At 40.7% G+C, this 14,250-nt stretch overlaps 1 protein-coding gene across 1 annotated transcript; it reads right to left on the reverse strand.

The window, feature by feature from the left end:
* Window positions 1-5,549: 5,549 nt before the first annotated feature.
* LOC148904391 (uncharacterized) lies at window positions 5,550-10,773 on the reverse strand. The gene is made up of 6 exons (XM_089025381.1): window positions 10,011-10,773; window positions 9,757-9,854; window positions 8,951-9,463; window positions 8,740-8,832; window positions 7,713-7,849; window positions 5,550-6,812 (listed from the first exon to the last, which is right to left on the reverse strand). Exons 1-6 carry the CDS (start codon window positions 10,360-10,362, stop codon window positions 6,335-6,337), a joined length of 1,671 nt encoding a protein of 556 aa, XP_088881507.1. The 5' UTR covers window positions 10,363-10,773; the 3' UTR covers window positions 5,550-6,334.
* Between the last annotated feature and the right edge of the window lie 3,477 nt (window positions 10,774-14,250).

The raw sequence follows: 14,250 nt of genomic DNA on the forward strand, positions 1-14,250 counted from the left end.
AATCGACCATAATGTAGTGGTTGGGAGGTGGCAGTCCACTTGTCAACTGGCCATTGGAGCTGGACGATATGCGAAAGTTGGAAGAGGATTTGTTGGATGAAGATGACGTACAAAAACGACGCGATCGATTGCCGCGTTTCCATTTAAGTAACTTTGTTATTTGTTGTGCTTTGTATTTTCAGGAGAGGGTATCGGTCGATTTGAGACAGTATCGACCAGAAGGTAGTGGGTTGGGAGGTGCGCCCACTTGCACAGGGCCATGGAGAGCGGGACGAGATGCGAAAGGTGAAGAGGAGTGTTGGATTGAAAGAAGGAACTTACAAAAACGCGATCGATTGCCGCGTTTCATTGAAGTAACTTTGTTATTTGTTGTGCTTTGTATTATTTCAGGAGAAGGTATCTGTCGATTTGAGACAGTATCGACCAGAAGGTAGTGGTTGGGAGGTGCGCCCACTTGCACAGGCCATGGAGAGCGGGACGAGATGCGAAAGGTGAAGAGGAGTGTTGGATTGAAAGAAGGAACTTACAAAAACGCGATCGATTGCCGCGTTTCATTGAAGTAACTTTGTTATTTGTTGTGCTTTGTATTATTTCAGGAGAAGGTATCTGTCGATTTGAGACAGTATCGACCAGAAGGTAGTGGTTGGGAGGTGCGCCCACTTGCACAGGCCATGGAGAGCGGGACGAGATGCGAAAGGTGAAGAGGAGTGTTGGATTGAAAGAAGGAACTTACAAAAACGCGATCGATTGCCGCGTTTCATTGAAGTAACTTTGTTATTTGTTGTGCTTTGTATTATTTCAGGAGAAGGTATCGGTCGATTTGAGACAGTATCGACCAGAAGGTAGTGGTTGGGAGGTGCGCCCACTTGCACAGGCCATGGAGAGCGGGACGAGATGCGAAAGGTGAAGAGGAGTGTTGGATTGAAAGAAGGAACTTACAAAAAACGCGATCGATTGCCGCGTTTCATTGAAGTAACTTTGTTATTTGTTGTGCTTTGTATTATTTCAGGAGAAGGTATCTGTCGATTTGAGACAGTATCGACCAGAAGGTAGTGGTTGGGAGGTGCGCCCACTTGCACAGGCCATGGAGAGCGGGACGAGATGCGAAAGGTGAAGAGGAGTGTTGGATTGAAAGAAGGAACTTACAAAAACGGCGATCGATTGCCGCGTTTCATTGAAGTAACTTTGTTATTTGTTGTGCTTTGTATTATTTCAGGAGAAGGTATCTGTCGATTTGAGACAGTATCGACCAGAAGGTAGTGGTTGGGAGGTGCAGCCCACTTGCACAGGGCCATGGAGAGGCGGGACGAGAGGGTAAGGTGAAGAGGAGTGTTGGATTGAAAGAAGGAACTTACAAAACGCGATCGATTGCCGCGTTTCATTGAAGTAACTTTGTTATTTGTTGTGCTTTGTATTATTTCAGGAGAAGGTATCTGTCGATTTGAGACAGTATCGACCAGAAGGTAGTGGTTGGGAGGTGCGCCCACTTGCACAGGGCCATGGAGAGCGGGACGAGATGCGAAAGGTGTAAGAGGAGTGTTGGATTGAAAGAAGGAACTTACAAAAACGCGATCGATTGCCGCGTTTCATTGAAGTAACTTTGTTATTTGTTGTGCTTTGTATTATTTCAGGAGAAGGTATCGGTCGATTTGAGACAGTATCGACCAGAAGGTAGTGGTTGGGAGGTGCGCCCACTTGCACAGGCCATGGAGAGCGGGACGAGAATGCGAAAGGTGAAGAGGAGTGTTGGATTGAAAGAAGGAACTTACAAAAACGCGATCGATTGCCGCGTTTCATTGAAGTAACTTTGTTATTTGTTGTGCTTTGTATTATTTCAGGAGAAGGTATCTGTCGATTTGGAGACAGTATCGACCAGAAGGTAGTGGTTGGGAGGTGCGCCCACTTGCACAGGGCCATGGAGAGCGGGACGAGATGCGAAAGGTGAAGAGGAGTGTTGGATTGAAAGAAGGAACTTACAAAAACGCGATCGATTGCCGCGTTTCATTGAAGTAACTTTGTTATTTGTTGTGCTTTGTATTATTTCAGGAGAAGGTATCTGTCGATTTGGGACAGTAATCGACCAGAAGGTAGTGGTTGGGAGGTGCAGCCACTTGCAACGGGCCACGGAGGGCGAGACGAGAAGGGTTTGGGTTAAGAGGAGTGTTGTATGAAAGAAGGAAGTTACAAAAAGGCGATCGATTGCCGCGTTTCATTGAAGTAACTTTGTTATTTGTTGTGCTTTGTATTATTTCAGGAGAAGGTATCTGTCGATTTGGGACAGTATCGACCAGAAGGTAGTGGTTGGGAGGTGCAGCCACTTGCACGGGCCACGGAGGGCGAGACGAGAAGGGTTTGGTTAGATTGCTCTCAATTTAGACATTGATCTTGGGGAGCTTGTAGAAGATCCAGAATGGCTCATTGAACTCGGTAATTTCTTGAGGCAGTTAGTGAAGACAGGTGTTGTGCTAAATATATATATAAAAAAAAAGCGCTTGGTTCTTTTTATGATCTTCTAATTAAGACAGGGTTCAGTTGAATCCCGTGCTCAGAATCATGTGACTTTGAAAGAAACCTTGGATCAGATTTTGATCGTGTCGTGGTTGAAGGAAAGAAAAAGGAACTAAATAAGAAGCGTAAATAGCTAAACAAGTTAGTAAGAGGTTATACTTGTTAATACCATGCACAGCACCAGTACCAGCACAGTACCAGCACAGTTCAAAACTTTGCTGCTCGTATGATGTCTGGAAAACGAAAGTACGATCATATAACTCCAACATTGAAACAATTAAAATTGTTGCCAATATCTCAACTTCTATACCTTAGAGACGCTGTTCTCATGTTGAAATGTATGAAGGGTTTAGCTCCGGCCGAGTATTTGTCGTCTATGTTTACCTTAAGATCTGAGATTCACAATCGAAGCACACGAAACAGTGACAAGCTACAGATTCCTATGTGCAGAACTAAGTTAGCTCAACAGTCCGCGTTCTCTTATAGAGGCGTTGATATTTGGAACTCTGTACCCAAAAGTATTACTAAGATAAATTCAGTCAAACTCTTTAAAAACACCCTTAAAAGTAGTCTTTTAACCGAATGGTTAGCTCTAAGTATTTATTTATTTATTTATTGATGTATTTTTAAAATTTATTTATGTTTTTAATAATATAATAAGTTTTCCATGTTATTCTTAGTACTTATTTTTGTAAATAGCGAATTTTCTCATTCTAGGTTTAGCTTAGGTTTAAGACTTGTCGTAAATTGTATCTGAAAAGCCCTCTTTAGGGAGATCAATAAAGTTATTGTATTGCATTGTAAAGCGAGGCAGAATTGCACTGCACAAGATCGACACGTATAAGATCAGTAATTGATCATGCTATACGTGCAGTTTAATTTTTCACACAGTATTTGAAGAACGAGCACACACGCTTAGAGATAAGGCCGGCTGTGTCCATTATTACTTCAGGCATTTGTATTGAAAGCCAGCAGGAGTTGGGTATCGCACCCATTATGTTCAGACCATTATGATTATTTATGCACCTCGGTCTAAGCTTTTCAATCAGTCCATTTTGGCGGAGCAACAATAGAACCATGCCTGATAAGCTAGGTAGTATTTGAATTATATATTGAAAAAAAAAAAAAGATAATAACAATAAAGAGTATTTTATATAGCGTCAATATCGCATGGCTTCAACAACGCCTTCCAATATATTGGTCATAAGAAAAGAAATTTGGATAAAACTGAAAAGTAGGTTTATATTTGATCATTTCATTTCATTTCATTTCATTTCATTTCATTTCATTTCATTTCATTTCATTTCATTTCATTTCATTTCATTTCATTTCATTTCATACTACATATTGCATATAAAATTTCAATATATACTTGATGTACACAGAACAAAACCCGTCATCAAGGAAATTAAGAATTTAATATCAAAAACATATTTGATAATTTCCATCCCCCCCCCCATCCCCCCCCTCCCCCCCCATCCCCCCCCTCCCCCCCCTCCCCCCCCCCCCCATCCCCCCCCCCCTCCCCATAAAAACAATCCCTGCCAATACTGCTTTTTATGGAAAGCATTGTTTTTATATGGGTTTTACAAGAAGAAAGAGAAAGAAGAAGAAGAAAATAAAGATGTTCAAAATGTAACGAAAGGTGGGTTTCTTGAGTTGGTTCAGTTCCGACGTTTGTCGTCCTTGTCTGGGACTGACAATAAAGGTTGTAACACGTGATGTCGCTGGGCACCGTACGCGCAGGTCACGTGATAGACCAGAGATCGGATAAACATTCATGAGATAACAACTACGAGTACAATGGGAGCAGAGCCAAGTTTAAAGAGAACAAGAATCGACTTTGAAACTACTGAATTCAGGTACGTTCAATGAACCGTTCGGTCCTTCAGTAGTGCATTTTGCAGCAATGCACATGTTGGGGGAAATTTGGCAAACAAAAAGTTTAATATGCTTGCATGGTTGCCGTGTGAGTGAAAAAATTCTAAAGTTCTGCTGCGTGTGGCAGCACCTCGGACCTCTGAGAGACTCACCTGCTGCATGGAATTGATCTCTTCCCTTTTTCTATCCGCAGTAGTTGCACAATGAACCCTATTAGCATGGATGGAGCTAGATGAGGTGATCGTTCGTGACTCCAGCGACACATATGCATGCATGATGCTGTTCAACGAATATGCAATTGGGGAGCAAGTTTATGTTCAAAGGGTCACATCTCGGCTGATATTGGTCCGACTCTCGTCAAAATCGGTGTATGAACGTCTTATTTTGTTGTCTAGGGAAATAATTAGAGATCGAACAAGGTCAAAGTCAAAATTTACTCGTTCGTGACGTCACACTCGCGCTCTCTTCCCATCCATTCACTCATTCATTCATCCATCCATTCATATTCATTCATTCACTCATCCGTTCATTCATTCATTCGTTCATTCATCCATTCATATTCATCCATTCATATTCATTCATTCACATTCATTCATTCCTATCCCATCCTATCCCATAGATTATGAATTTTTTTCATTATGAATTCTTAACCTATTTAATTGAATTGTATACCTTATTACATTTTTTTGGATACATTTTGTACATATGTCTACATCCACTAATTAATTATGTATACTTTTTCTATATAAATGATAGTAACGAATATTCTTATCATTAAATCCCCTGAAGAGTGAAGCAATTCACGAAACCGGCTTGTCGGGAAAAATGTTGTCTTGACTTTTTCTTCTCAAACAACTACATATATGTACATGTATACATACATTATATTTTTTTAGATCTATTTTAGATATTAGATATAGATATTTTCTTTCTTTTGTGTCCCCAATCAGTTGTATAAACTAAATACATAGACACGTGAATATGAAGTGGTCATTATTATTGTTATTTATCCAACCACTCCGCTCTCTACTTACGACCAAGGCATGATAATCCAACATGGGTTTCCATGGCTACGCGATTCTTGCCCATTCCCTTGCTTCCAACCCACCCTCTCTGTTCGCTGTGTGTCGTCAGCATAAGCACGCGAGAATAGGACTACATTTTCAAGTAACAAACATGTTTTATTTACATTTCTGCATCTGCTGCCTGCCTTTCAACAGCACAAACACACTATAATAATATCGTACGAGGCAATTATCATGATGGAACTCATTATTATAAGAAATAATTCTAGGAGCCTATACTAGGCTTTCTAGGAATGGAAAGGAGTTCTTTTTCCAATGAACTAGCTTATCCTAGGATTAGGATCTAGGATGCCAAGATGGGTTTCCATGGCAACGCATGTCATGTTTCAGAAAGCAAATAGTGTCAGCCTGGGAATTACAGCAAATCAGGCTCGAAACTTACTCATTTTTCTCTATCTCCACCTCACTTAAAGATCAGAAGTAAACGATAAAACAAAACAACCTTGGTCTTTCGCGAAAATGTGATGTCTTTCGCAAAAACCATTCCTTTCAAAGTTCTGTTGGCAAAGATCATCGTCAGCAAGTGCTTTTGTTCAGTCGAATGACAAAATTCCATCTCAAAGACACACAAGTGAACCATTCAAATCTTTGCCGACAGATTCAAAAGAAAAAGACAATATACTGCATTTTGTCTTGGCGACTTGCAATGGCATTGCCGAGAACACTCCACCTACCACTATAATAATTATTATCATATGTCTTTTCGAACCAGACCACAGTAAAGTTGGGAAAAAAAGGGGGGGGGGGGGGAATCTCTGTTAGCAAAGATCACAGAAGCAAGTGCTCACAGGGTTCTTTTTTTTTTTTTTTTTTTTTTTCCCCCTTCATCTCCTAATTAAAAAAAAGGGGGACATATCTGTCTATTCGAAAGCCTCATGAATGGACCTGAGAGGAGTACGCAGTTTGAAAACTCCTGGCTTTTTCTTCAAAGGCGTCATGTTGACTGCCACCATGGCCTCGGTCGACTCTAACCACGGCTCGGCATCAAACGTAAAAACATACTCGTCCCTACTACCGGCACACAGCTCAAACCACAATAGGCTGGCTTCCCCTTGGGGTTGCAAGGACTGAACCCGACCTATCAAGACCTTGGGACATGCTGCCTTGCTCCCTTCTTCCAAGAGCCCAACGAAGTCCCCCGCTTTGAAAGTAGAGTCCCCACTGCCCTCTTGGTCGGCACCATCTTTCGTCGGCTCGTCCCGAGCCAGGTTAGAACAAAGAGACAGGGCCAATGTCTTCCGCTGGTTGGAACTTCGTCTGTCATATGTCTGTTGTGCCTGCTTTCTGCTGTGTCTCAGGGCCGCCGCTATCGAATCTTTGAGGGAGTCACTGCAATCACTGCAAAAAGATGATGACCATGATCAGCATGATGATGATGATGATGATGATTCCTTTATTTTGTGTATAAATATGTTTTGCTTGCAATATGTACAACACAAGTTGCAGAAATATAAAAAAAAAAGAAAAGAAAAGAAAGAAGAATTAAGAAAGAAGAAGAAGGAAGAAAAAGAAAAAGAAAAAAAAGAAAAAAAAAAAAAAAAAAAAAAAAAAATTAAGAAAAAAAAGAAGAAAAAAAAAAAAAAAAAAAAAAAAAAAAAAAAAAGAAAAGAATTAAGAAAGAAGAAGAAGGAAGAAAAAGAAAAAGAAAAAAAAAAAAAAAAAAAAAAAAAAGAAAAAGAAAGGGACCTAAAATTGAAAAAATAAAGTAAAATACAATAAAATAAAATAGAATAATGATGATGTTTAAATATAGGATAGAATAGAATAGAATAGAATAGAATAGAATAGAATAGAATAGAATAGAATAGAATAGAATAGAATAGAATAGAATAGAATAGAATCCAATCCAATCATGATGATGTTTAAATATAGGGCCAACATCTTGGAGAGTTCCAAGACGCTTTACATGACAAGTATTTAGCACAAAAAGTTCAAGAATAAAATAACATTTGCATCTTTTCAACAATTCATTCCATTTCAATTTGCATTCCACATCAACATCAATAAAATCAAGGTTATAAAAACTCTACATCTAAATGGATATCAAGAGTTAGCCTTATAGAAGCCTTAAGAATATAACTTGTTCAACTTCATTTCTCTATGCCTTTGTCTATTATTCTGTTTGCCCAGATATGTGGAGGTGGACAGCATTATCGATATAAAGTTATATAAAAAAGCAAAAAGAAAGAAAGAAAGAAAGAAAGAAAGAAAGACACAAACCAAACACTTGGGACTTACCTCCTTCCATAAGTATGCGTCACGAAAGAGCTCCGTAGGCCATTGACGGACAAACTGACACCAGTCAGTCTGTGGAACAAATACTTGAGGCGGCTACAGAAGGCGGAACTGGAATATGGCCTTCCAAAGCCATTATTCTACAATTGGGGGAAAGAAAAAAAAAAATGAACGGGTTAGTATGAGACAGTAATGGAATAGCTGCACACTACTGTTACAACCAAACCAACACAATGATCATCATTTATTACAAATGAACCCCTCAACGTCAGATGCCCGCCCTAATTTGATTATTCAGCCTTTTGATTGTACACAGATGTAAAAAAAAAAAAAAAAAAATTTCGTATGGAGTTTGGGGTTAGGGCCAGAGCAAAAACCACCTACCCAAGGGTGGTACCATTCTTCGGGAGGTGCTAGAATCTTGGATTACCACCCTGGCATGGTAGTAAGAAGTATGAAACGTACCCACAACATGGTGTTTCCAGGGTAGTAACTCCTTCGATTACCACCCTAGACGGAGTGTCAGTATTGCAGAATACACCTCGCCCAGGGTAGTAAAAAGTATGAAATGTACCTACGACCTGTGGTTGGAGGTGCTGAACTCACCCTTTACCAACTCGAAGCCCTGGCAAGGGTAGGGTACGGGATTCGGAACACAACTTGGGCTTAGGGTACGGGCTCCTGAACCCAGGTTAGGGTTAGGGTTAGGGTTAGGGTTAGGGTTAGGGTTAGGGTTAGGGTTAGGGTTAGGGTTAGGGTTAGGGTTAGGGTTAGGGTTAGGGTTAGGGTTAGGGTTAGGGTTAGGGTTAGGTTAGGGTTAGGGTTAGGGTTAGGGTTAGGGTTAGGGTTAGGGTTAGGGTTGGGGTTGGTCCTTTGCACTTTTAAGTGTGACCCATGGAAAGGTGATTGTGGTGAAAACCAGAACCCCACATAGGGTATATATTTCAAAATGACTACCCTCCTTGAGAAGATTGGTCAAAGATCACCACCCCAAGGTACAACTATGAAGACAGTGAAGTTGAAAACTTACCAAAAGCAAGAAATTTTTGCTGCTGTCATTGACCAACTTTGGCCTGTGTTTTTTCACGTAGTCTTGCAGTATATGGCAGAGTTCATGGTCATTCTGCAAAGAGAGGCAGAGAGGATTTAAGCAATGCTATTGTTATTGCAATACTATTATAGATGCATGACGCAGACAAAATAATTTTGAAGGAGAGGAAGCAGCCTAGTGTTTTACCTACCTGCAGAACAGTAGTGTCTGTACCATAAGTCTTTCTTGTTTTGTAGTTTTGGAATTTCAGTGTGACAGAGCCATCCTCATGCAATTGTACCAGGTTCTTGTTGGCAGTTTCTGGGCTGGCCATGGTCAGTGCTTGAGGCAACAGTTCTAGGGTTCTTATTTCAAGTCCCCGGCTTGGCGGTATCAAAACATAGAGCGAAAGGAGTAAAAGGTCTGCACTCTCCCTGGCTCTGGTGTCTGCTGTCCGAGCCATGTCCACCCTCTCCTTCTGCAGAGCAACCGTAGCCACAATCTCGCTCCAGTCCAGCCACCTGTTGAGGGATTCGAGATCTTCTTTGGAAGAAGGGGTTTCTTTGTGGCCAACCCTCTGCAGGTTGGCCACCTGTCCACGAAGCTGTTTGATGACAGGAACATCAGTGAAATCTGGTGACTGCTCTGGGTGCATGAATTTAGCTGGATACAAAATGGCAGCGGCGTGGTTGGCCAAGGTGTTCGAAGATAATCGCCTGACTTGCTGAAACGAGTCAATTCAGTAACGGTAAATTAGTTTCTTTCAAGCTGTAATGCGGGCGAAGTTTCGAAACATCATTGTTGTTGAATGACTTTAGAAAATGGATACAGGTAATAAATTGATCATCGCAAGAATATATGTCAATAAATAAGATGAAGAAGGAAAAATAGCAGGGTCAAAATAGTTTGTAATTCATGTTTTAGATGAGAGCATGATGAATTGTTGCACAATACATAAATGAATGTTGTTGGAGCTGTTGGAAATGAAAACTAGGAAAGCTGTCCTTAATTTCTTACCTTCAAATAGGTCAAATATTGCTCAATGACCTTGAGTCTCAAGAAAAGGTCAGGCGTCAGTTCCAGCCCCAGGTGGTTGAAGGCAAAGCCAAGAAAGCCTACACGTGGAGAAATAAAAAAGTGAAAAAACTCAGTGCTAGAATGTAATCTATGCAGTCAGTGAATTACACAAACACTACATCAAATCAACTCAAAGTTCAAGACATGAAATGCATAAAAGCTTAGCTAGCTAGCTAGCTAGCTGTAGAACTTACAGAGAAGTCTTTCTTGGGCTTTTGCGTAGGTACTTTGCGAGACTGGCGGTTTTTGTCTTGTCAAGTTGACGGGCTTGGTGAAATGGGACCTCAGTTCTTTGAAAAACACTTTCATGACGGTGGGCAGCGCCACGAAGGTGAGAGCGTATTTGCCGCGCCTGGTGTTGGAAGTGGTAGTCGAGGCTGCTGTTAGTTCGCCGCAGTCATCGTCGCTGGAAAAAGGACTGTTGTGCTGGTTGGAGTGTGGCGTGACGATGGTGCTGGTTGTTAGCCCAAGGAAATCGTGACCGTCATCACTGGCACTGTCGTCGGTGGTGCAGGAAGAGTAGTCTCCAAGTAGGTTTAGAGCCATAGTACTGAGGGAGGGCGAACAAGCTCGTGGAAGGAGATCGATGTGACCTGTGGCTGAAAGAGAGAAGAAACTGACTTAGTGGTTGTGCAAAGGTATTTTGTAGAAGGGGACTGCGAAATGATTTACGTCAATGTGACGTGGGTTTTTGCTGGTGGAATGTTCGTAGAAGCGTACGTTTGGCAACTCCAGATCGTAGATTGTGTAGTATGTACAAAAAGTACTGAAAAGCTGATGAGTGCGAGTGGTTGGAAAGGGCGTCGAAAGAAGCATGAGTTGGTTGGTTAGCTGTTGGGTGTAGTTTGGCTGGAGTGTGCGGCGGGGTGAGGTAGAGTTGAGGGAAGAGAGCGGCCGAGGTTGGCGGTAGTTTGGCGTTGGAACGTGCGGCCATCTTGAGAGTGGGTTTGTTTACGTGTGGTTGGGTCATGCGCAGTGAGGTTTGTTGGAGTTTGGGTGGGATTTGGAGAGGGTAGGGAGGTGATTTGGGGCTTGCAAGAGTGTGGGTGGAAGAGTGTTGGTGTGTAAGATTGCGAAAAAGCATGTTTTGAAATGGTAGTGTAAGAGGGGAAGAAGTTGCGTTTTGGGTTGTGACTTGGTCTTGCTGTGGTTTTTTGGCACGTGGGGGGTGTGGGCTGGGTGTTGTGGTGGGCGAAGGTCGTCGAAGCAATGATAATAGAATAACATGTGGAAGGACTAACGAAAAACCCCCCAAAAACCAACCAACCAACCAACCCACCCACCCACCCACCAACCTAACAAACAACAACCAGAACGAGGACAAAAAAGGAACCAAAACCAAAACCAAACAAACCAACGAAAACCAAAACAAACAAAAAGCAATAATGAATGAAGCAAAATAAATAGGAATAAATGTCTTGGTAGCAAGCTGAAGATTGCCAAGAATACGATAAGAGCAGCTGTTGTAGGGATTGCTTTATAGTTCCCTATGTAACACACATCAACTAGTGAATTCTTGTCTAGAAGTGCTTGCGTAGAGATTGAATTTTTGTTTTCGTTTTGTTTTCAGGCCCGTGTCATGCATGCAATAAGAAATGGGTTGAAGTGGCTGTTATCTAAGCATGCAGGTGGTTTTGAGCCCACTCAATGTGGTAATTAACTGCAACCATCCTGATTGTAGTATTGGTAAGCATTTTTTTAAACATTCTCTGTCGTCTGTTTGACTTGGATTCCACCTGCGTGACTTGGTTTCAACCTAAGAACCCTGTAGGTTGTTTTGAGCCCAATCAATCTGTTAATCAATGCAGCCCTATTGATGTTGGTCATTTCCTCAACCCAATAATTAATATGACAGCAAATTCAACGACTCTTGGGTCTGTAAGGGTGTTCTGGGTGAACGAACAAGGCTGTAGTACTCTTGTGCTGAGTCCACAGGACATTCTAGCTGAAATATCTTCGATTTCAGACCGTATTACGACATGATGACAACGGTAATAGTAAATAATCGCAATGTAAACATATATGAGTCAGATTGCAAGTGGTTTTGACAAGAGAATCTATTGAAAAATTCAAACGACCTTACAATACACAAAAAAAACGGGAACGAGACTACAGGATATCTCTAATGGAAAATAGAACAACTAAAAATACCTTTGTAGCTTATCTAAATTAATAGCCAAAAGGTTATTGCCAAAAGAGTGAATCAGTAAGATACACTGTTTTGCTAGATATCAATAGAAACGGAAATGACGTAAATTACGTCACAGGTCATTTGAATATTGCGTACTAATTAGCAGTGTTTAAAACATACTAGAATTGCGAAGTTTAATGTACAAGCTATGAACCGTTTAAAATGAACTAAACCGATGGGAGAACAATGGACAAGTTGTCTTAGAGGTTTACTATGGCTTTAGGTAAGTGTTTTAGCCCTTGTCTATGACATTTAACCTACGAATTACACGATAACTTGACCTTGAGTGTAGAGTTTACATAGCGAACAAAAGATGGATTGAAAAAAGGTCTTATACCCTGCGGTTAAGGCTAATAAATAAGCGTAGAAGAACCATGGTTAAACAAACGTTCAAGGCGGTAGCGATCCTATAGTAAACGTTTTAAAGAGTTTGAAAAGCGAATATTACGCAGCTAGTACTTTACTGGAAAAACTCTAAATAACTTTAGATTATTTACTGCCGAGTTGTTTAAGTAATGTTTAAAAGTATTTTAACTGTGACTACATGACGAATTTCAATGACAAAACGCACTTAGCGCGATGACTAAATTACTATTGCATTGTACTGAAAGCGCTAATGCGACTAGTACGACTAAAATCACATAAGCGAATGCTTTAACAAATATATAGATAATCTACACTGTAAAATATGACGACTAGTTGACGATATTAACGTAAATTTGTCCTAAATCTATCCTAGGTAAAAGTGTAAGAGACTCCAGTACCTTGCATCGAAGAGAGTTCTTTGTCTTGATATGTGAAAAAATCCGTAGACAGCGCAACGTCTTCAAGAACTTTAAACTACACTGCTTGAAACTTAGTTTGGGCCTACTTTTATGGGACACCCTGCATTCCTAAGACCTTACAACTCCTGCGCTGCGCGTTGTACGCCCTAGGCCTACCTCGTAGGCAGGATGTACTGAACGCGAATTTACGCAAACATGTGCCAAACCTTAACGCAACTCACTGTAGTGTAATTATGTACGGAAACCTCTCCTTGCTTTACGCGTTTTCCGCATAAACAGTTAACTAAGGAAATACATTCCTATGTGTACGCGAGGCGTTCCTAATTAAAATTCTAGATTTATAGCTAAATACTTATTAATTGTCCAAAAATAGTGTCTTTTGACTCTGTCCCATATGAAATGATATGATATGACATTGAGGGTTAGGGTTAGGGTACTAAGCTTATTGCATTTTTTGTTTTGTTTCATTTATACCATTTCATCTCATCTCATCTCATCTCATCTCATCTCATCTCATCTCATCTCATCTCATCTCATCTCATCTCATCTCATCTCATCTCATCTCATCTCATCTCATCTCAATTCGAGCACTAGCCGAGTGCACAGGACTGGGGTCCCTGCAACGACAATTTTTGAACTGGGTGCAGAACTGTACATCATTTGGAAACCAGTCCTATAGTTTGGTATAAGTACTCTTGTGCTGAGTCAATAGGATAGTCTGGCTGAAATATCTTCGATTTCAGACCGTACTATGACATGACGACGACGATAATAGCAAATAATCGCAATGTAAGTATCATGATATGAAATGATATGATGTGACATTGAGGGTTAGGGTTAGGGGTAGAACCAGATGGGTTTTTATCAGCCTATGTGGGAGTTTGTCAGCAAATGTTGGACTTTGTCAGCAAAATGTGGGACTTTGCAGTCAGCAAAAATATCATGATACGAAATGATATGATATGACATTGAGGGTTAGGGTTAGGGTAAGCTTACTGCATTTTTTTATTTATTTATTTTTATCATCTCATCTCATCTCATCTCATCTCATCTTATCTCCCATCATATGTCACATTAAGAGTTTGTGTTGTTGTTGTTGTTGTTGTTGTTGTTGTTGTTGTTGTTAGGAGGTCTGCAGCATGGTGACTGACTGAAAGGAGGGAGAGGTGGAATTCTAATGCTTGTTGTAATTCTAATCGTAATTCTCTTTCTTTTCCTGTAATCCACCAGCGTGCCCACCCATCCATCCATCCCTCCCTCCCTGCACTCAGGAACTGGAGCCTCTCCTATATCACATTATGACATAATGAAAGCGATCATAGTAAATAATCATAATCATATCATGATATGAAAGGATATGATATGATATTTGGAGTTTACGAGTCTTGTTCTGTTTTTTGTTTGTTTTCTATTATCACATCACATCATATCATTTCATCTCATCTCATATGTCATAAT

The sequence above is a fragment of the Actinia tenebrosa genome, unplaced genomic scaffold (genome assembly GCF_029948245.1).
Source record: "Actinia tenebrosa isolate PJP-AT-01 unplaced genomic scaffold, QUT_ActTen_1.0 utg151602__unscaffolded, whole genome shotgun sequence".
In the NCBI taxonomy this organism is placed as follows: domain Eukaryota; kingdom Metazoa; phylum Cnidaria; class Anthozoa; order Actiniaria; family Actiniidae; genus Actinia; species Actinia tenebrosa.